The sequence below is a fragment of the Dendrobates tinctorius genome, unplaced genomic scaffold (assembly GCF_039654945.1).
Source record: "Dendrobates tinctorius isolate UK_male_01 unplaced genomic scaffold, ASM3965494v1 ptg000158l, whole genome shotgun sequence".
Taxonomy (NCBI): Eukaryota; Metazoa; Chordata; class Amphibia; order Anura; family Dendrobatidae; genus Dendrobates; species Dendrobates tinctorius.
Window position 1 is genome coordinate 32,759,477 of NW_027361825.1, and position 23,905 is coordinate 32,783,381.

Here is a 23,905-nt window from a genome sequence, read left to right on the forward strand (position 1 = left end):
CCCTCAGAGCCCTAATGCAAAGAGCTGGAGGTTTTAAAGTGATACACAAAATTCCATGTAGCTGATGGTCATATGATGCTCCATTGAATGCTATTCATTGCAAATAATCTCTCCTAGAAGCATTACTAAAGAATGCCTTTGTATGATGGTATCAGATGAAGCATGAACCTTTATTTTTTTCTGACAGATTCATACATAAATAGTCATAAATAAAGGTTTACTTCTCATGAAATAGTAGGATTATGGAGGTACAATAAGTCTCCATGACATAATATGTTGTCATCTTTCTCCAATTTGACTCGGCAACATTACTATGAACATGAATGCACTGTCTCTACAGTGACGTTGTTTTTTCTAAATTTTTGGTATGAGTTTTCTTTTACTGTACCTATTTAATCTGTGAGGTAAAGAACAAATGTACTTTGGATAGAATCCAAAAAGGTGTATAGGTGTTATACGATCTCCTGAGGAGCATTGTGCAACACCATAAATGGTACATTGAAACTTCTATGTCAGTGTCATACCTCTCTTATTTATTGATGGAAAGGGTCAACCACGACTCTTCTCTCCTTCTACAAGCAAGACACAGAAGAATCTTACCAAGACCTCACCACAGCTGAAAATCAGCACTAAAAATGTTTCCCAATATGGTGACAGGTCAGGACATTTTATATACATTTTATGTAATGTTGAATTGGTTTCATTAACTATTACCATGTATTGTGAGAGTATTGACACCCAGATCCACAAACCAGGTGTTAACATAATGAAAAGTTACACCTACCTTTTGGAGATTTTCTAATGAGTATCCCAGAAGCTTTATATCTTTGCAATTTAGAAATTTAACCCCTTAATGACCAGGACAAATATTTGAAGTCTGACAATTGTCATTTTAAGTAGTAATAACTCTAGAATGCTTCAACATATGCCATTGATTCGGAGAATGTTTTTTCATGATACATTATGCTTTATGATAATGGTAAATTTAGGTTGACATGTTGTTTGTTTATTTATAAAAATATGAGAAAGTAGACAACAATTTAAAAAAAATAGCAATTTTCAAACTTTGAATGATTATCCCTTTAATCCAGATAGTCCTATTGCACAAAAGCAATAATAAATAACATTTCCCACATGTCTGCTTTACATCTGCACCATTTGTAAAATTAGATACAAATGCCTCAGTGACATCATGCGTGTCACAACAAGGGGAGATGAATTGTGCTCCCTAAAAAAAGAGACACCCACTCCAACAAATTTGCATGCAAGAGAAAATCTGAGTCAACAGGTGAATAAAAAATCTTATAATCTTTATTGAAATATATAGAGTAACATCATATCAAGAAATATGGTAAATAAAATGACAACACCACAGGGTAGAAACAGCTCACCCAGGGTAATACCCACTACATCATGCCTTATAAAGTAAAATGTACATGCGGTATATATATAGAAAAATAGACAGCAAGTGCGATTATAAACCGACATGTCAAGCAATAATGTCCAGAAAAACACCATGAAGTGCAGGTAGATACCGATCGCCTAAACATAGCATAGGTAGCGCGATATCTTACCCAGGTATAGGCAGGAGCGGGATGACCCCAGGGCCAGGTGAGAGAGAGCCCGACGCGCGTTTCGCGTGGAGAAACCACGCTTTCTCAAGGGAAGTCAAGAAAGCATGGTTTCTCCACGCGAAACGCGCGTCGGGCTCTCTCTCACCTGGCCCTGGGGTCATCCCGCTCCTGCCTATACCTGGGTAAGATATCGCGCTACCTATGCTATGTTTAGGCGATCGGTATCTACCTGCACTTCATGGTGTTTTTCTGGACATTATTGCTTGACATGTCGGTTTATAATCGCACTTGCTGTCTATTTTTCTATATATATACCGCATGTACATTTTACTTTATAAGGCATGATGTAGTGGGTATTACCCTGGGTGAGCTGTTTCTACCCTGTGGTGTTGTCATTTTATTTACCATATTTCTTGATATGATGTTACTCTATATATTTCAATAAAGATTATAAGATTTTTTATTCACCTGTTGACTCAGATTTTCACCATTTGTAAAATGCTGTTTTATTTTGTTAACATTTCAAAAAGTTTAAAAATGTAGCAGTCAATTTACACTTTTTTCAAGGAAATTTGCAACACTTATTTTTTAGTGAACAATTTAGTTTTGAAGCTTCCTATATATTGGAAACCCCCAAATGTGAAACCATTTTAAAAACAGCACCCCTTAATGTATTCAAAATTGCTTTCAGGTCATTTATTAATCCTTCAGATGTTTTTCAGGAATTAATGCTAAGTGACATGACTTGAATGAAAAAAATGTATTTTTACCACCTAAATGTTTGTACCTCCTGATCAGGCCGCTATAGCGTTAAACGCCGTTATTTGGCCATGAAATGCCATCGCAAGCATCAGGACCAAACAATCAAGATCTCAGGGTGCCGATTGGGTTAGAGAGGGAGCCCTCACACTCTGTTAACCATCTAGATGCTGTAGCCACTAGTTATAGCATTATTTAAGGGGTTACATGACCGTGGTCGGTGCCAACACTGATCATGGCTGATGCAGAAAGTTGTCAGCTATTGTGTAAAGCTGCTGGATTGTCACCTGTAGGGGGATGCTATTCTCTTATATCGCAGTTCAGTTTAAAGTCCTATTAGTGGTCATTAAAGGGTTAAAGCCATTGATTTTTACATTTGGACAATTTCATATATACAGTGGGGTAAATTAATGCAAATAATTGTACAATTTATACAATGTAACTTTCTGGAGTTTATATTTGATATTCTATCTTTCAATGTTAAAATTAACCTACCCTTAAAATTATAGACTGCTCATGTCTTTGTCAGTGGGCAAACTTACAAAATCAGCAAGGGATCAAATACTTATTTTCCCCACTGTGTGTATATATATATATATATATATATATATATAATATATAAAGCTCAAAGTGTGTATGTATGTGTGTATGTATGTATGTATGTATGTGTGTGTATGTCCAGGATAGGCATCCGCACCGTCGCAGCTACAGCCACAAAATTTGGCACAGTCACACGTCTGGACCCTGAGAGCGTCCTAGGCTATGTTGTGAGACGAAATTTTAACCCCGCGCGTTCCAATTCACCAAACAATTTTGCCCCTATCTACATACTGGGGGAAAAAGTGTGTGTGCGTCAAGCCCCGCCCCTCATTGTGATGTCATAATGCCCCTATTTGCATACTGGGGAAGCAGTGTGTGCGTATCAAGCCCCGCCCCTCATTATGATGTCACAACGGTTGCCATGGCGACGCTGATGTCATCATAGGTTGCAAGCCCCGCCGCTGCTCATTATGATGTCATAATGGTTGACTATGGGATGGAGGATATGTATGACGGGTATATGGGCACGGGACTATGGAATGGCGGATATGTATATGGGCACGGGACTATGGGATGGAGGATGTGTGATGGGTATATGGGCACTTGATTATGGGATGGAGGATATGTTTGACGGGTATATGGGCACGGGACTATGAGATGGCGGATATGTATGATGGGTATATGGGCACAGGACTATGAGATGGAGGATATGTATGATGGGTATATGGGCATGGCACTATGAGATGAAGGATGTGTGATGGGTATATGGGCACTCGACTATGGGATGGCGAATATGTATGATGGGTATATGGGCACGGGACTATGGGATGGAGAATATGTATGATGGGTATATGGGCATGGGACTATGGGATGGAGAATATGTATGATGGGTATATGGGCATGTGACTAAGGGATGGAGGATGTGTGATGGGTATATGGGCACTGGACTATGAGATGGAGGATATGTATGATGGGTATATGGGCACGGGCCTATGGGATGGCAGATATGTATGATGGGTATATGGGCACTCGACTATGGGATGGCGAATATGTATGATGGGTGTATGGGCATGGGACTATGGGATGGAGGATGTGTGATGGGTATATGGGCATGGGACTATGGGATGGAGGATGTGTGATGGGTATATGGGCACTTGATTATGGGATGGAGGATATGTTTGACGGGTATATGGGCACGGGACTATGAGATGGCGGATATGTATGATGGGTATATGGGCACAGGACTATGAGATGGAGGATATGTATGATGTGTATATGGGCATGGCACTATGAGATGAAGGATGTGTGATGGGTATATGGGCACTCGACTATGGGATGGCGAATATGTATGATGGGTATATGGGCACAGGACTATGGGATGGAGAATATGTATGATGGGTATATGGGCATGGGACTATGGGATGGAGAATATGTATGATGGGTATATGGGCATGGGACTATGGGATGGAGGATGTGTGATGGGTATATGGGCACTGGACTATGAGATGGAGGATATGTATGATGGGTATATGGGCACGGGCCTATGGGATGGTGGATATGTATGATGGGTATATGGGCACGGGCCTATGGGATCGTGGATATGTATGATGGGCATATGGGCACGGGACTATGGGATGGACGATAACTATAATTTGCTATAACTAACCGCAGTTAGTTACTATGCCCGGGCAGCGCCGGGCTCTTCAGCTAGTATATATACATATATATATATATATATATATATATATATATATATATATTACATTTTACCTAATTTAAGAAAACAATTAGACTACATAAATACACCATGACCTGTGTACCTATGTAAAATAATTATGACAATAACTGTTATAAATAACCTTTACATTTCTTCAGAAGCGACAGACATCAATATTAATTTAATTTTTTTTTCTCTGTTTCTCTGGTCCGATGCTAATCGATGAGTGCTGTGGAGATGGTGGTGGGAGGAAAGTGTTTCTTGGTTCAGATCTAATACTTGTTATTGATTTTTTTTACTGTATGTTTTCTTCCTTTTCCATTTTTAATTGTTCAAGGTGGGAATACTTCCCAAAGAGAAAATTTTATGATATATTACTGCCATTTGGAGTTCTAAAGTATGGCCTCATTCACACAAGTGCTTATTTTACCTATTTTATATCCATCTCTTCAATGCTAAGGTGTTTTTAATGTTACTTAGAATGAGTAATTAATATTACCAAAGAGGTAATCTTTCTGGAAAGGTTGACTATGTATAGTAGGAGAAGTGACAAAAAAAATTGGTTCCATTGGTTACGACAATGACCTTCATCTTCTGGCCGAGAGCCGTGAGAACTGCCTCCTACCTGACGGCATCACCTGCTCTGCTTTTAATGACGTGATGACATTTTGGTGGCATGATAAACATTTGACATCACTCAAGGCCAACTAATCCAAAGAAGAGCCGCGGATGACATTAGGTAAGAGGTGGCTCTGAAAGCTCGATTCCCACCAACTTTCACATTGGTCTGTCACATTTAAATACTATTTATATTATGTCTCTCAAATGTAAGAGTCTAAATTATAGATAGATGATTGTCACTCCGATGGACTTAAAGAGGAGGTTTTTAGATGAATTAATTAGAAACTATGCTGAATCTTTTTCCACAAAACATATATCAATTGGCTCAGCTCCTCCAACCCAATAACGTGCCGCCCACCAGGGCTGTATTTGCCACTAGGTACTTGAGTGCACATGCCTAGGGTGGGAGGATGTGGGGGGGTGGAACCTGAGCAAGGTTTTTTTTGTCATTTTTTTTATAGCCTGAGGGGTTGGCCCACCCACCTCAGTCTTCCTGCTGCTGCTGCGGGCACCTTCATCACTATTTATCAGCTCCGCCCCCTGACCACATGTCAATGACATCACCTCAGGTCCTTCAGCTCTTGCTCTGTGCACCTTCATCATTTCTCAGCTCCGCCCCTGATCACATGAAGATGACGTCACTACAGGTCCTTCAGCTCTCCCTGCAGCAGCTCCTTCATGGTTGTGTGCAGCTCCTGTTCTCTGGTATCAGCCAGCAGCAGATTACTGGTTTCCATCATTCCGGTGAGATTACAGGAGGGTTTGGTGGAGTTTTGATGCTTGTGGAAAATCTGTGAGAGGAGAGTGTACGAGGCTGAAGTTGTTTTTTTATTCGTCCAGTTTCTTATACGGAGCTGAAGTTGGTTTCTTATTCGTCCAGTATCTTATACGGAGCTGAAGTTGATTTTTTATTCAGCAATTTTTTCTTTTCTGTTTTTTTATAGGTTTAACAACAAAAAATAGGCATCACAATAGTAACATACAATGCAATGAGGAGCCTTGATGTGAATACACTTAAAAACAGCTGTAAAATCATAAAACTGGCACAAAAATCGGCATTAACGTGGGCACCAAAGGGCATTAATGAAAGGGTTAAATGACTTTGGGCCACTGATCTCCCACTTCACACATATAGAACAGGGAGCCCCACACCAAAACTAGGTCTCTCCAGCCTGGCTCAAATGGGTTCTGGGCATCAGAACTGGCTTTAAAATGGTCAAAGAGCTACTTTTCACAGATTTGAATAAGTAACTGATGTTTTTAAGGGGTTAAATGACTTTGAGCCACTGATCTCACACTAAGAATACATAGATAGTGATGCCCCACATCAAACCCAGGTCCTTGCAGCCTCGCCCAAATGGGTTCTGGGCATCAGAAATGGCATCAAAGTGGGCAGACAGTCGATTTTGGACATTTGAATAAGAAACTGGTGTTTTTAAGGGGTTAAATGACTTTGGGCCACTGATATCACACTGCAAACATATAGAACATAGAGCCCCACATCAAAACCAGGTCTCTCCAGCTTGGCACAAATGGATTCTGGGCGTCAGATCTGGCATCAAAGTGGGCAAACAGCCCATTTTCACAGGTTTGAAAAAGTAACTGTTTTTAAGGAGTTAAATGACTTCAGGCCACTGATCTCACACTAAAAATACACAGATAGTTGTTAGAGCTGGCGGAATGCACCAAATAATAAAAGATGATAATGAGGTGCGTTCGCAGCCTGGGGTCCACCGTGCAGAGATGGTAGACTGCTGCTCGGTAATGGCGGACAGAAACTGGCGGTATAGCAAACACATTTGTGTTAACTTCACCCGGTGAATAGGAGGCGGACCCTGTTGCTTCACAGGACCACGATATCGCAGAGTGAACGCTAGTGTCTTGGACACAAGACCCTGCCCCAAGGACACGGGGTTAGAGTCCCTCTAGATCCACTAGTGTACAGTACAGCTACCGCAATGCCAGTGAGAGACCCTTACTGAACGATGTGCCCTGTTAACAGACACAGGGTGCAGCTGATAGGAAAATACCGCATGAAGAACGTACAGCACAGCTCTGGTGGATGCCACTAACCAGCCTAAGCTTTGGTCTGGAAAGCGCATTAATGGCGCACAGCGCCGCTCTGACTGATGCTGCTGAATGTGCAGTACCGTAGTGCCTAATGTGTGGCGCACACTGACGCTAACATGTGATAGGAGCTGGGGCACCGCGGCGCTAGGCAGTGCCACTACTCGGCACTGTCTCGAATTCTAAACCCTACTAACATGCGTACCAGAGGGAAGGGGTTTCATAATGAGTCAGTCAGCGGTTCACAAGCATTCATCACCACACACACTACTACAAATTACAAACTATACTAGCACATGGCTGAGCGGCCATGCAAACCTTTTATAGCAGCGTCCTTCCGGGACCTTCCTGATGTTCCAATCCGAGCTGAAGGACCTTAGCGTGTGACCCCCGACCTCCAATGAGAGGTCGTCCCACAGGCATGCTCAGAAGGCTGCAAACAGGACTTAACCTCTGGAGCTGCTTGCTGCTGGCTAGTGCGGATTGCCAAAGCTGACTCAGAGGTGGCAGCAGCAACCAACTTGACAGCACTAGCCTGATCAAGACGCTGGGAACGATGCCTTTGCTGAGCAGGCTCCTCTGGGACTGAATGGGAGACCGCAGAAGGCAAGGCTTGAGATTCCTCCTGTGCAGAGGCAGGAATCTGACACCTAACATTAGCCCCCTTCCCTTCTGCACCTCACTATGCTCAAAGGCTGCAATGAGCAGGGGAGCATGAATATTCTCCACAGGTTCCCAGGTCCTATCCTCTGGGCCATGACCCTTCCAGTCCACCAGGACACCTTTTGCCATGTACCACCTTATACCCCACAATGACGTTCACCCGGTGAATAGGAGGCGGACCCTGTTGCTTCACAGGACCACGATATCGCAGAGTGAACGCTAGTGTCTTGGACACAAGACCCTGCCCCAAGGACACAGGGTTAGAGCCCCTCTAGACCCACTAGCGTTCAGTGCCGCAACTGCAATGCCAGGGAGAGACCCTTACTGAACGATGTGCCCTGTTAACAGACACAGGGTGCAGCTGATAGGAGAATACTGCATGAAGAATGTACAGCACAGCTCTAGTGGACGCCACTAACCAGCCTAAGCTTTGGTCTGGAAAGCGCATTAATGGCACATGGCGCCACTCTGACTGATGCTGCTGAACGTGTGGTACCATAGTGCCTAATGTAGTGTGGCGTACACTGGCGCTAACATGTGTTAGGAGCTAGGGCACCGCGGCGCTAGGCAGTGCCACTACTCGGCACTGTCTTGAATTTTAAACCCTACTAACATGCGTACCAGAGGGAAGGGGTTTCATAATGAGTCAGTCAGCGGTTCACAAGCATTCATCATCACACACACTACTACAAATTACAGACTATACTAGCGCATGGCTGAGCGGCCATACAAACCTTTTATAGCAGCGTCCTTCCGGGACGTTCCTGATGTTCCAATCCGAGCTGAAGGACCTGAGCATGTGGCCCCCGACCTCCAATGAGAGGTCGTCCCACAGGCATGCTCAGAAGGCTGCAAAAAGGACTTAACCTCTGGAGCTGCTCGCTGCTGGCTAGTGCGGATTGCCAAAGCTGACTCAGAGGTGGCAGCAGCAACCAACCTGACAGCATTAGCTTGAGCAAGATGCTGGGAACGATGCCTTTGCTGAGCAGGCTCTTCTGTGGCTGGGACTGAATGGGAGACCGCAAAAGGCAAGGCTTGAGATTCCTCCTGTGCAGAGGCAGGAATCAGACACCAAACATTACCCCCCTTGCTAGGGCCCTTCCCTCCTGCACCTCGCTATGCTCAAAGGCTGCAATGAGCAGGGGAGCATGAATGTTCTCCACAGGTTCCCAGGTCCTATTCTCTGGGCCATGACCCTTCCAGTCCACCAGGACACCTTTTGCCATGTACCACCTTATACCCCACAATGGCGTTCACCTCGTACTCGTCCGAGGACAAGTCCGATGTCCCGGTAGATGACTCAAAAAACCGGGACAAGTGAATGGGCTTAAGGAGAGACACTTGGAAGGTGTCCGTGATACCCATGTATGGAGGAACGGCCAGATGGTAGACCACAGAGTTAACTTGCTCAAGGACCTTGAAGGGACCTATAAAGCGAGGCGCGAACTTGGTGGACTCAACCCGCAGCCTGATGTTATGAGCGGAGAGCCACACCAAGTTTTCAGGTGCAAAGGTGGGAGCGGAAGACCTCATTCTCTCCTTGGAGGCCCGTATGGCATCCTGAGTGCGGTCCCAAATGTCATGTGCCTCCACCACCCAGTCTGCCACCCTAGAGTCGGTGGACGACACGGGCATAGGCACAGGAACGCGTGGATGCTTGCCGTAATTAAGGAGGAATGGGGTCTGACCAGTGGAATCGGCCACAGCATTGTTCAAAGCGAACTCCGCCAACGGCAGCAAGGATGCCCAGTCATCCTGCCTTGCCGAGACAAAATGTCGAAGATATGTTACCAGGGTCTGGTTGTCCCTCTCTACCAACCCATTCGTCTCGGGGTGATAAGCCGAGGAGATATTCAGCTCAATACTGAGCAGATGACAGAACGCTCTCCAAAATTGAGACGCGAACTGGGGATCACGGTCGCTGACAATCTTGTCCGGCATACCGTGCAGGCGGAAGACATGCTTAATGAACAACGCCGCCAGGCCCCATGCAGAAGGTAACCGGGAAAGAGGTAATAGGTTCACTACCTTCTAGAAATGGTCCATGACAACCCAAATGACTGTGCTGCCCCTTGGCTTGGGCAGTCCGATCACAAAATCCATACCGACCATCTCCCAGGGCCTGTCCGCTACCAGCAGGGGGTAAAGTAGCCCAGCGGGCCATTGCCGAGGGGAAGTATTCTGGGCGCAGGAGACACAAACCCGAATATAGTCCCTGACATTATGGGCCATATACTGCCACCAGTACGTCCTCGCCAGAATCTCAGAGGTCCATTTTGTCCCAAAATGTCCACCCACCCTGGATGAGTGAGCCCATGGGGAGAGGACCTTCGGTCGTAGACAGGCAGGGACAAATGTTTTGACCTGGGGTACAGGCTCAAGAGCGACCGGAGCCACGGTTCTCAGGCTCTCAGAAGGGACAATCAGCCGAGGCTCCTCCACCTCCTCCTCTAATGACACCACTGAGCGGGAGAGAGCATTGGCCCGGACGTTCTTCTCACCGCCGAGGAAATGGAGGGTGAAGTGGAACTGGGAGAAGAACAGGGACCATCTGGCCTGGTGAGAATTTAGCCGCTGGGCTTTCTGCAAATACACCAAGTTCTTGTGGTCAGTGAACACCTGGAAAGGGTAGCGAGCCCCCTCCAGGAGGTGTCTCCACTCTGAGAAGGCCAACTTCATCACTAGCAACTCCCTGTCCCCGATGGAATAATTCCTATCTGCCGGTGTGAAGGTCTTGGAGAAAAAGAAGCATGGGTGCTTCCGACCTTGTGAGTCCTTCTGGAACAGGATCGCTCCAGCACCGACGGAAGAAGCATCCACCTCCAGAATGAAAGGTTTATCTACATCGGGGCGATGCAGAATGGGAGCGCTAGCGAAATGGGACTTAATGGAGGAGAAGGCCTTGGAGACGGGCTCTGACCACAATTTGGGATTTGCACCCTTCTTGGTGGGGGCCATCAAGGGAGCTACCAAAGTCGAGAAGTGTGGGATAAATTGGCGATAGTAATTAATGAACCCCATAAAGCGCTGCACCGCTTTAAGGGAGTGGGGTTCTTGCCAATACATTACCGCCTGTAGCTTGGCAGGATGCATGGCCAATGACTGGGCAGAGATGATATAGCCCAGGAAAGGCAAGGACTCCTGCTCAAACACACACTTCTCCAACTTGGCATAGTGGGAGTTTGCCCGCAGGAGGTCGAAAACTTTGCAAACATCTCTCCGGTGGGAGTCGATATCTGGAGAGTAGATGAGAATATCATCCAGATAGACTACTACCGAGGTGGTATGCATATCCTGGAAGATATAATTCACAAAGTCTTGGAAGACGGCCGGGGAATTACAGAGCCCAAAGGGCATCACCAGGTATTCATAGTGCCCATCCCTGGTATTAAATGCCGTTTTCCATTTGTCCCCCTCACGGATGCGAATCAGGTTGTAAGCCCCCCGCAGATCAAGTTTGGCTTACAGTCTCCCTCCCCGTAGCCAATTAAACAGTTCCGATATCAGGGGCAGAGGATACTTGTTCTAAATGGTGATGGCGTTAAGATCCCTGTAATCGATGCAGGAATGTAGTTCTCCGTTCTTCTTCTGGACGAAGAAGAATCCCACCCCTGCTGGTGTCACTGACTTCCTAATGAATCCCCTTGCCAGATTCTCCCTGATGTTTTGAGACATGGCCTCTGTCTCCGGGAGAGACAAGGGGTAGACTCGACCCTGGGAAGGCTCAGCACCAGGCAAGAGGTCAATAGGACAGTCATAAGGGCGATGCGGTGGAAGGGTTTCTGCCGTTTTTTTGGAGAACAGGTCTGCATACTGTCGATAGTGTTTGGGGAGAGAGGAAAGATCTGCGAGGACCTCAGTGGAAGCAACCTGGACGCACTCCCTCAGACATCTACCCTCACATGTTTTACTCCATCCCAGAATTCTCCCTGAAGACCACGCTCTATGAAGGGAGTGGTAGTGTAGCCAGGGGACCCCTAAAAGGACCTGATCGATACCCTTGGGCATGACGAGAAGGGATATAGTCTCCGAGAGTACAAAAGGAGCAGTCTGGTGTGTAATCTGTGAGGGTAGGGTTGCGCTGTTCACCACTCTGACAGTGACTGGTTTGGATAGCATAACCAGAGGTATTGCGTGCCATTGAGTGAAGGCAGAAGACATAAAATTGCCCTCCGCTCCGGAGTCCACGCATACCTCCACCACCAGAGTGGATGGACCAAACTCAAGCGTCCCCTCAAAGGACAGCTTGGAGGAAAACGCTGCTGAATCCAGTAAGCCTCCCTCAATGACCACTGGACTGGGGCGTTTTCTTGACTGCTGTGGGCACCGGTTGGCAAGGTGACCACACTGCTGACACATATAGCAGACCTCGGGTGCTCGAGTGGACCGAGACCTGGTTCCCGAGCGAGAACCCTCCGTGGCCTCCTGGGGCTTGGACGCCCTATCGGAAGACTCCTGAGGTTTAGAAAAACTAGGTGTCAACCTAAACCTCTGCCTACACTGGACCCGCTCCAACCTTCGCATGATGATGTGAAGGTCAATACGGGTAGAGATGGTAATAAGCTCCTCCAGTGTAGCGGGAATCTCCCTGATGGACAGGGTGACCTTCATGTGGTCAGCCAGGCATCTCCAGAACACTGGGATGAGGACCTTGTCTGGCCACTCCAGCTCAGAGACCAGGGTCCAGAACCGGATGGCATAATGGCTGACCAAGGACGAGCTCTGTGACAGTGCCAGCAGCTGGAGCGCGGTGTCATCGGTGGCTCGCGGTCCCAAGAAGACCTGCTTCAGAGCAGCCAAGAACTGAGAAGCGTTCTGCACCACCTGGTTACCGCGCTCCCACAGCAGTGTGGCCCACTCTAAAGCCCTGCCCGACAAGGGGGAGACGACAAATCCCACCTTAGCCCGCTCTGAGGGGAATCGTGCCGCCAGCAGCTCTAGCTGTATAGAGCACTGGCTCCCGAATCCCCTACATGAAGCACTATCACCCGAGAACTTCTCGGGCAGCGGGAGATGGGACAAAGTCGGGGCAGGGATAGCAGTGGTCACATGGGAGGCAGCCTCCGTGGCTGCCTGAACAGCGACCGCAGTAACATCTGCAGCTGAGGCTGAACGCTTGAGAGCCACCAACCTGCCCTCCAGCAGCTGGATGTACTTGCTGTTTGTCTGCCATTATTAACCAGACGCTGGCACTAGTATAATGTTAGGGCTGGCAGAACGCACCAAATAATAAAAGATGGTAATGAGGTGCGTTCGCAGCCTATGGTCCACCGTGCAGAGATGGTAGACTGCTGCTCGGTAATGGTGGACAGAAACTGGCAGTATAGCAAACACGCTAGGGTTAACTTCACCCGGTGAATAGGAGGCGGACCCTGTTGCTTCACAGGGCCGCAATACCGCAGAGTGAACGCTAGTGTCTTGGTCACAGGACCCTGCCCCAAGGACACGGGGTTAGAGTCCCTCTAGACCCACTAGTGTTCGGTGCCGCAACTGCAATGCCAGGGAGAGACACTTACTGAACGATGTGCCCTGTTAATAAACACAGGGTGCAGCTGATAGGAGAATACTGCATGAAGAACGTACAGCGCAGCTCTGGTGGACGCCACTAACCAGCCTATGCTTTGGTCTGGAAAGCGCATTAATGGCACATGGCGCCACTCTGACTGATGCTGCTGAACGTGTGGTACCATAGTGCCTAATGTAGTGTGGCGTACACTGGCGCTAACATGTGTTAGGAGCTAGGGCACCGCGGCGCTAGGCAGTGCCACTACTCGGCACTGTCTCGAATTCTAAACCCTACTAACAGGCGTATCAGAGGGAAGGGGTTTCATAATGAGTCAGTCAGCGGTTCAAAAGCATTCATCATCACACACAGTACTGCAAATTACAGACTATATTAGCGCTTGGCCGAGCGGCCATGCGAACCTTTTATAGCAGCGTCCAATCCGAGCTGGAGAAGGACCTGAGCATGTGACCCCCAACCTCCAATGAGAGGTCGTTCCACGGGCATGCTCAGAAGGCTGAGAAAAGGACTTAGCCTTTGTTGCTGCTTGCTGCTGGCTGGTGAGAATTGCCAAAGCTGACCCAGAGGTAGGAGCAGCAACCAACCTGACAGCACCAACCTGAGCAAGATGCTGGGAACGATGCCTTTGCTAAGCAGGTTCCTCTGTGGCTGGGACTGAATGGGAGACCACAGAAGGCAAGGCTTGAGATTCCTTCTGTGCAAAGGCAGCAGTTTGAAACCTAACAATAGTGATGCACCGCATCAAACACAGGTCCTTCCAGCCTTGCCCAAATGGGTACTTGTCATTTTGCATGTGGTATTATTCAGTCACTATATGGTGTGGTGGTATTTGCTTCTTGAATGTGGTATTATTCAGTCATGGTGTGGCAGTAATTGTTACTTGCATGTGGTATTATTCAGTCACTATGTGGTGTGGCCGTATTTGTTCCTTGTATGTGGTATTGTTTGGTCACTATGTGGTCTGGTCATCGTGTGATTAATGGTTATTTAAAAAAAATGCATGTGACTCATTCCCTTAAAAATATATTGATGTTTAGAGTAGGGCCTGGCCAACAGAGTCTACCATGTCATAGTGGCAGCTTAAAAATTCTCTTGGCCAGAGCAAAAGCTGCTGGTTATGAATGTGATCTAGTGTTAATATCTGATAGGTGAGGATGTGGTGGAGAAGTTGAGTTTTTCCAAGAGTGGACAATGGAAGTGAAGCCTGAGCAGAGTCTCTAGCGGTCCTGAAAATTCATTCATTCCCCCATAGGGAATGAATGAGGCCGAATGCAGTGTTGCTGTAAGTGATCCGTTATGCAGCAGATATGGAAAAGCCACCGGATCTGCCGTGAATAGCAAAAATTGCTGATGTGAAAGTAGCCTAAGTCACTACCGACAGTGTCTGCATTAGTCATACTCACCAATGGGAGAGGCAGCCCAAAAGATGCCGAAGGCAGCATAAACTCTAAATACGCCTCTGCCGCCCACAGAGGGCACTTTCTATTCATTGGACTCCATAAAAACCTAATGAGTATAGTTTCTAACTTTAATGTCTTTTCTATTTTATTAGGTTGGGAAAGGATTGAATTTCAATCTATGACAATAGTGCTCTCCATTCTCTGTTTTTTCTTTCTGATATTACTTAAGAAGAAAAAGGGCAAACTTCCACCAGGCCCTAAAGCTTTGCCTCTTCTGGGCAACCTCCATCAGCTAGATACAAAAAATTTGATCAAGTCTCTAAAAGAGGTACAGTATGTGGATTAGTAAATCTTCTCAATTTAAGCACTCTTTGTAATCTTAAGCCCGAATCATTGTTGTATTTGCACCTTTTTATTTGTTTAGTAGTTGCTTATTGCCAGTTTTTTATTTGAGCCTTATTCTTCTTTTAATTGTACCTATTTAAAAGACTTTTTCATACTTGTTCACCTGTTTTGGTTTTTCATCTTTTTTTGTTCATGATTGCAAATGGTGATTGAGGTTTCCAGATGCAGTCCAGTTCTCCAGCTGGAGTGATTTTTTGGTTATATAAATTTGAAAAAAAAAGTTTAAAGGCAAAAATAAAGAGTATTTTTTATTTTACACAAAAATCATAAACAATGAAGAATTTGGTGTAAAAACCATCAACAAGCACCAAAACTCAATATAGATAAAAAATATAAGTGACCTAAAATAGTGATTAACTGGACCCTTAAATATTTTTATATCTAGTCCAAAAACAAAGTGAATCTACCACACCCTTACTAGTAATGCCCCCAACTTATCCTAAACCTCATACTTCTGTGCAGGGTTTATATAAATCCCGCCTCCTTTTTGACCATGACTCCTGAAAAATCTGGTATTGTTGACAACTATGTATTTTTGTATAATGCATGCAATCTTTGTTTTGTATGATCAGCTATATGTACCACATTGTTCTTCCTTTGGTTTATTTTTGGACAGGAAATAGCTGTCTGGCATCTTGAAAGTATCCAGTTTTTCTGTGACCATTGTTTTATCGGCTCTTTTGATTATTGCTCACCAAACCCAATTCATTACCATGCTTTAACTTGTTGCTCCAGCTGCTCTGATTCCAGTCATGAGTCATATCATCACACCATGTTGACCAATCCACTTTTATGATGTGATGGAACTAAATCCCTAAACAACATCCCTAAAATTAAGGCTCTAACCACTACTCTTTACCTGTAAATAAGATATTGGGGTCAATTTTTGTCTGGTCTTAAAAAGGTACAAATTCAGACTAGTTGTTGTTTTGGGCTTCTTTCCATAACTTTTCAAAATATGAAAAAAGTGAGAAGAGAAGAACCTTGTTGAGGAGATGAGGTATACCATGTTCACACAGATTTACCATAACTTACTTCCGAATTTAGGGGAATTTGGACAGAATTCTAAGTCATCTTAGATGTTAGCTTATAGCTTCCTCAAAAAAGAATCTAAAATAAAATGAACAAACTAAAATCAACATGCAATTTATATTCTGTAATATTTTGCTATTTTTCTTCATATTCATTATATTTATGTCCTTCCATTTATAGCTGAACCACAAATATGGTCCAGTCTTTACCATCTACCTAGGACCACGGCCCAATGTCGTCCTCTATGGATACAAGGCAGTTCGTGAAGCTCTGGTGGAACAGGCAGACGATTTTAGTGGCAGAGGAGAGTTTCCCGCATTTCATAGATTCACCCAAGGGAATGGTAAGTGTTTTAGATCCAGAAACCTAAATAATGAGCTGTTATTAATTTGAGATGGAACTGTATACTTTAATGTTGGTATGAGAGCTTACTTTTGGATAAGCTGATGATTTGCTTATAACTAGATGTGAGCAAATCAATTCACAGTACCCTGGTCCAGCTGATAGGTCAGTATTTCATGGCCGCTGGAGGCAAGCCCTGTAAAATGCTTTCCTCCTGCTGACATCCGCAACTTCTCTCTTAATTAGCCACCCTGGTGTAATGACATCATATGCACATGAGGAAGGCTTTTCACATCAGGAAGGCTCCTTTCCAGAGGCCATGGAATACTAACTTGGTCATTGGACCAGGGTCCAGCAAATGTGTTTGCTAATCTCGACCCACAATATAAAGGGGTTGCACACTTTGAACAATCTCTTTGCGTCAGAAGGGTGCCCTAATGATAAAGTAACCTAATGTAGTATTCTGGTGGAATCCCCAGCAAATAGCTGTAATTCCAAAAATAGCCCATAATAAATGGGATAGTCCTCCCGCCCTTTCCCTGACTCTTAAAGGTTCACATTGTGCCACAAATCACACTGGCTACTACCATGTCACAACCAAGGCCTTCAGGGCAACTAGACCTCATAGTAGCTAGCTTTCTAGCCTGCAATAACAGTGATCATCCTCGGCCCACAACAGGATCCAACTACTACTTCACCTGGATTTGATCACCACTAAGACACATCAAGAACTGATCTTTTTAATGGTTGTGGCCGCCCACCTCCTTTATGACCAACTAATGGCTACTCTACTTACTCACCCTTATAAATGATCTAGGCATTGCTCTCCAAAAGCAGTGGTACTGTTTACTCCCAAAAGCTCCCTTAATCTTGGCAGGTGACCTTTCTCTTCAAACAAACTTATATGATGATACCTGACCTTCAGTTGACCACTTCTATAGTTGCAGCCTCCCATCTGCACTACTTTTATGCAGACAGAAAAACTCACCCCACTGGTGACCATGCCCAGGCCTATCTCTTGACCAAACGCTAAGCATGCAGGTTGTTCACCAATTATTTCCCAAAGTACCCTTCTTATAGGATCATAGGCGTATAGGCAGCAGGCATGAGTGTCAACAAGCTCCATCCTTTGCTAGTTTAAGGTACAGCAGGTATGCGGGATGCAGTGACGAGCAGGAGGCAGATTAAGAGTTAAAAGGTATTTAATACAGAGAATACTCCATGTTAAGAGAAAATAGAAGAGGTGTGGAGGATTAAGGTTCAGAAAAAGAACAAGTGTTCAAATAACGAGTAAACTTATCAGTCTGGTGTTTCCGGATGAGGGAGGTTTGGAGATCCCGAGATGATGTCGTAGGAGACACGTGAAGTCTCTTGCTTGGTCCTGGAGGATTTTGAGGCACTGTCTCCTGATAGCCGTAACGTACCCTGGCTCTCCTAAGCGTAGTCTTGTGGTACCGGGGCAAGGTGTCCATGGAGGAGGCGTCTGTTGTGCCGGTGCAGAAGGATAGAGGTCAGCAGTGGGGATCGGGAATATCCTGCCAGTCTCTGCGTGTTTACCCCGGTCACTCCTACAGTGTGGGCGGCACGGTGGCTCAGTGGTTAGCACTGCAGCCTTGCAGCGCTGGGGTCCTGGGTTCGAATCCCACCAAGGACAACATCTGCAAGGAGTTTGTATGTTCTCCTCGTGTTTGCGTGGGTTTCCTCCGGGTACTCCGGTTTCCTCCCACATTCTAAAGACATACTGATAGGGAATTTAGATTGTGAGCCCCATCGGGGACAGTGATGATAATATGTGCAAATTGTAAAGCGCTGCGGAATATGTTAGCGCTATATAAAAATAAAGATTATTATTATTATATTATTATTATAGTGTGTACCGTCGTCAGGCAGCGGTACAGTACAGGATGTTTCCTCAGTGTCGGGGGTGGGAGAGATCACAGTCACGCGCTGCTCGCAGCCTGGCTATGCGTGTCTCATCCGTCGGCAAAGTGGCCTCGTCTCCTGGCATCACGCTGTGGAGAGTGAGTCAGTCTTCTCCTGCTGCGCTCACTGTCTTCCCACCAAAGAGGCTGTTTTGGCACGCTGTCCCTTTTATAACGGACCCGCCCCCTGTAGTCAAGTGCAAATGTCTGTCGCGGTCAGAAAGTCCTTCCCCCAGCAGCAATGGTGACAGCCCCAATAGTTCTGGCCCTGATAGGAGAGAGGTACCACTAGCCTGGTCCATCTCCCCACACAAGCTTCCTATACCTTGCTTGTCCTCTCTATCTCTCTTGACACCCAGAAGACCTTTGTTGCTTTTCCAATCACATTGCTGCACATGTAATGGCATCTAGGTGTACCACAGCCTGTCAACCGTCTGGTTTGCAATAAAGAATTGCATGATGGTACATCACATACAATATATACACGGCATAACCAATAAACATCTAAGTATTCTTTTTAAAGAAACTGCTAGTATTAATAGATATATAGACAGTCTATAGGATGTAAATGGTCATCACACAATTCACTCTCCTTGTACAGTCAGAGAACTCCCATAATACTTGACTTTATGGTATGATGTATGTTTTGTAATAGTGTTATACGTTCCAGGAGACACAGACAAGAGCTTGTTAGCTTGGGTACATCAACTACTTGCATGGTGACTGCTGGCTATGCTCCCAGGCAAAATTACATAACATAATAATAATAATTCTGATCTAAGTCTTTTATATTGTGACCGATCTGTGACCCGCAGCTTCGCAATACTAGATTAGTGCTTATGACTAAGTCATTACCAATAGGTATACATGATGTTGTGTTCTTACCATTATTCAGACATGAGCACTTCACGGTCCTTAAAACAGAATGTGCCCATTCTATATGGATAAAAATGATCTGCACAGTAAATATTGTGAAAACAGCTTACCGTAGATAATTAATTGGATCCATTACATTATGTAATGCATAAAACTCTTGGCCCAGACATTGTCTACTGGCTTACATGATCTGGCAAAAATATCTAGACTTAAAATGGTATTTACAAATCTCTGTAGAGATGTGAGTGCATTGTAAATTATGTAAAAAGCAAAGAGACTTTGTAAATTCATGACATTGCATTTTGTAATGATTCTGAGTGACTGCATTACGTTCCAGTGCTGCATTCACTATTCTCGAGGCCCCAGAGCTGATATCTCCCAGAATTCTTTACTGGCTCAATGGTCATAGAGAACTTGGTAATTTGTAGTAAAAAAGAGTCATCTTCACCAGGCATTGGCAGTAGGTACTGGTGTAGGGAAAATAACTATCCCGCTGATTTACTGGAGCTTATTTAACACCTTCCTGTTGTGGCTAATTTTAATTTTTACTTATTTATTCTTCTCTCCTTTTTTTTCCATGATCCATAACTTAATTATTTTTATGTCTGAATGGCGGCTTGTTTTTTTTTTTTGTTTTTTTTTGTGGGACAAGTTGTAATTTGAATTACACCACTCATTTTATCACGTTATAAAATCACAATTCAGGTGAAATGGTGAAAAAAAAGTTATTGTTCATTGTGCAGTAAAAATGAAATAACAACATGATTCGAAGTTTTGTTTTTATTTTTTATTTTTTAGGCTTTACTATTTTTATAGTCCCCTATATTGTAGCATGTAGATAAAATGACTGTCTCATATGAAGCCCAGTCCATGGAGTCTCCTATGAAACCAAGCCCATGGGGTCTCCTTTGAAACCCAGCCCATGGAGTCTCCTATGAAACCCAGCACATGGAGTCTCCTATGAAATCCAGCTCATGGAGTCTCCTATGAAACCCAGCTCATGGAGTCTCCTATGAAACCCAGCTCATTGAGTCTCAGACGAAGCCCAGCCACAGGAGAATCAACATGGCAACTACAGGGGCTTTCAACAGTCCACCATGGCAGCCAATGTGTACCAAACAATTACTCCACAGAGAAGGTTGATGTGTGGGATTTTTAGCCATTTACTGTTAATATCAGTCCACTTCCAGAGCTACAAACAGCTAATCGATGTGGGTCCCAATTTAATTATCTATCCTTAGCATAAGCTTAGACAACCCCTTTAAGGGTTACGTAATATGGTTGCACCAAAAATTAGTCCAGTACAAAAATAGCATGATTATAACATCACAGGTGGATCCAATATGGTAACAGTCCACTTTGCTTGTCAGGGCTCAATGGACTCCATTTTAATCTCCTTCCATATTGACCAGTGAATGCCTGAACACTGTTTAAAATAAAATAATTGAGCTTCAGAGCCAGAAAGTCTAGTGCCCTGGGTTTATTAGATAAGGGGCCCAATGTCATCTAAAAAATGACCCAAGGTAATAAATTTCATGCTTTGCAATTAATGGAGGATTATTGAAAACATGGGAGGGATACGCTTCTTTTACCTACTGGAAACCAAGAAGCCCATATACTCTTCTTGCATAATATTCCTGTCTGTATGAGCCCTATAGCATCATTCCTGGCACTGGGCTGGTAAGACAATTTAATTTATCCACATTTGCTTGAATTAACCTGTACCCTAAGTTTCTAAAGGTCCAATGGATCACAGATGAGTCAGGCAACTTTGTTAAATAATGTTTAAGATGACTGTATAGTTGGACCAATGACTTGATGTATTTATTCTTGAGAAATCCTTTTCCATTTTTACAATAGAATCTTTCTGACAATATTGCCGTAGTCATTAAATTCTCTTGAAAACAAGTGTTAGTCGTGAATCTGTAAGCTCAAACTAAAAGCATCAAAAGCCTTACCACGGTTTGAGTTCTGGCTATTACATGCAGATCCATAACATGTATGCAAAAATTATAGTCTGTTGAATGAGTGCTTAATGTTACAAGTCCACCTTTCACCGTGTATGCCTATTTTCTCCTAACTCAGGGATAGCATTTTCCAATGGAGAGAAGTGGAAGCTACTCAGGCGTTTTACATTGGTCACCCTTCGAAATTTTGGAATGGGAAAGAGGAGCATAGAAGAGAGAATTCAAGAGGAAGCACAATTCATGTTGGAAGAGTTCAGGAGCACAAAGCGTAAGGGCCAGGAAATCCAGAAATGTTGCATGTTCTTTTATAAATTTTCTATACTGACTCTTTTCCAAAAAGTGGTAACACTTTTTTGTTTTGCAGAAGAGAATACTAAAAAAATAACTACAATTGATTTCCAAGCTGTTTTCATAATAAAAACTGATCTTTATTAACTTTTATTACTCTGTAGAAAAAGCCTTTGATCCAACTTTCTTCTTGAGTCGAGCCGTTTCCAATGTCATCTGCTCAATCGTCTTCGGTAATCGGATGGAACATGAAGACAAGAGATTCCTGTCACTTCTTCAGCTCATCAATGAGAATTTTCAAATCATAAGCTCTGGATGGGGAACGGTAAGAGGAAAAAAAAAAGAATTTTGTGTTCTACGGGGTGGGCCATTTATATGGATACACCTAAATAAAATGGGAATGGTTGGTGACCCAGATCAGCGAGCTGAATTTGCAGAATGGGGCACTCAGCTATATTGTGAGCTTTTTAACACTATTCCAAAAAACCCTCAGGGGTTAAATATTGCACACAGCCTAGAGAGTATCCCACACAAAGTCAATTAAAGCATAACCTTTAATGAACCATTAAAAGGACATAACACACAAAAACATTACAAAAATGTGCTCATGTGAACCAGTGCTCAATAAAAAATGGTTTGGTCTCACCATTGGTATTAGATATAGCATTCCAGCATCAGGCCGTATCCTGCTGGAGAGACGATCCACTCATGGGGAGCTGAGACATGGGAAAACCAGTGTTAGTGTAAAGTATTCCCCTACACTCCCTGTCGTGCCCCAGTGTTACTCCTGTCCTAACAAGGACAGGCCCCAAGTGGATCCTGTAGTGGACACCCCCACTGATAAGGGGAAAAGTAGACAGAAGCTCCCTATGCGTTTCTTCCCCAATGGTGGGGATTCATCAGGGGAGTCAAATAGATATAAAGCAGTGGAGAGGTGCCTAACAAATTAGTGTGACTGTCCCTGCCACTACCAAGTGGAGTCCTGGAGGGGAAAACACATGGACTCTTGATAAAGACTCCATTATTAGTAAGCTCCACCCCAAGCATCTGACATCAGGTCGCAAACTGCTACTGATATTAACCCCCTGCAATCCATCAGCTGCTACCGATATTAACCTCCTGTTTTCCAAAATGCAGGACGCATGCAAGGAAAGGGCCATATTACCTATTGTTTCTAATATCATATTTCAAGCGTCCAAAATGTGAATGGTATCATACAAAGGATACGCCCTGATGTTGGAATGCTATATCTATTGAGTTACTGTCATTATGGCTATAATGCATTTAGGTTAATTGGGTTTTCAGTTATGCAAATTTCTCTTAAAGTACAAACACATTTTTAAGTCAATTTTAGGAAAAGTATTTATGAACTGCTCTCTGCTTTATTAGTAATCATATATAGCTCATGATCATCACGAAAACTTAATATAAGACGTCTGTAAACTCATTTACATTAAAGGGATTGAGATCTTGAGGTCATCAACAGCAGATTTGCCAGTATAAAACACCAAGTACTTCCACCAATATGCTGATATCTGATGCAATCGCCTCCTAAAATACACAGTATATGCAATAAGAATTCCATATTCATGGATTGTGTATTGACCATTTTTGGGTACTTGAGAATGACCACTACAAAGACTAAAGAGCTGTTCTGGCTCCATTCACTGTGTACTTTCAGTGGTAACAGTACTGACCTGAAATTGATGACTCATGCTAAGAATACACAAAATCTCTGTCCAGGACTAGTCCTTTAATTGTATCTGTGCTCCCATCTATACCTTAAAATTTTTTACAGAACATCATATCAAAACTTTGTATATCCAGCTATTCCAAGTTGCATAAATCAAAGGTGCATAGAGAAATCATGACTTTAAAGGGAATCTGTCACCTATTTTTAGCCCTATAAGATGCGGCCACATTCTGTAATGCTGTAGATAAGCCACCAATGTAACCTGAAAGAGAAGAAAAAACGAGTTATATTATACTCACCCAGGGGCGGTCTGGGTCCGGTCCGGTGCCTCCCATCTTCTAGTGATGACGTCCTCTTCTTTGCTTCCCTGCGCCCCTGTTGAGGGCAGAGCAGAGTACTGCAGTGCGCAGGCGCCTGTGTATTGCATTACTCTGCTGCGATGGGAAGCAATGAAGACGACGTCATCGCTAGAAGATGGGAGGCGCTGGAACGGACCGCGACACCCTCCGGACCCA

General features: G+C 44.3%; 1 protein-coding gene across 1 annotated transcript in view; it reads left to right on the forward strand.

Annotated features, from left to right (window-relative positions):
* The first annotated feature begins 504 nt into the window (after positions 1–504).
* The window catches only part of LOC141052049 (cytochrome P450 2F3-like), a 54,947-nt gene continuing 31,546 nt past the window's right edge, over positions 505–23,905 (forward strand). Inside the window, exons 1-5 of the mRNA XM_073549227.1 lie at positions 505–657; positions 15,018–15,193; positions 16,483–16,645; positions 21,528–21,677; positions 21,862–22,022. Coding sequence (XP_073405328.1) covers positions 636–657; positions 15,018–15,193; positions 16,483–16,645; positions 21,528–21,677; positions 21,862–22,022 — 672 coding nt within the window. The 5' untranslated portion in view covers positions 505–635. The remainder of the gene's footprint in view (positions 658–15,017; positions 15,194–16,482; positions 16,646–21,527; positions 21,678–21,861; positions 22,023–23,905) is intronic.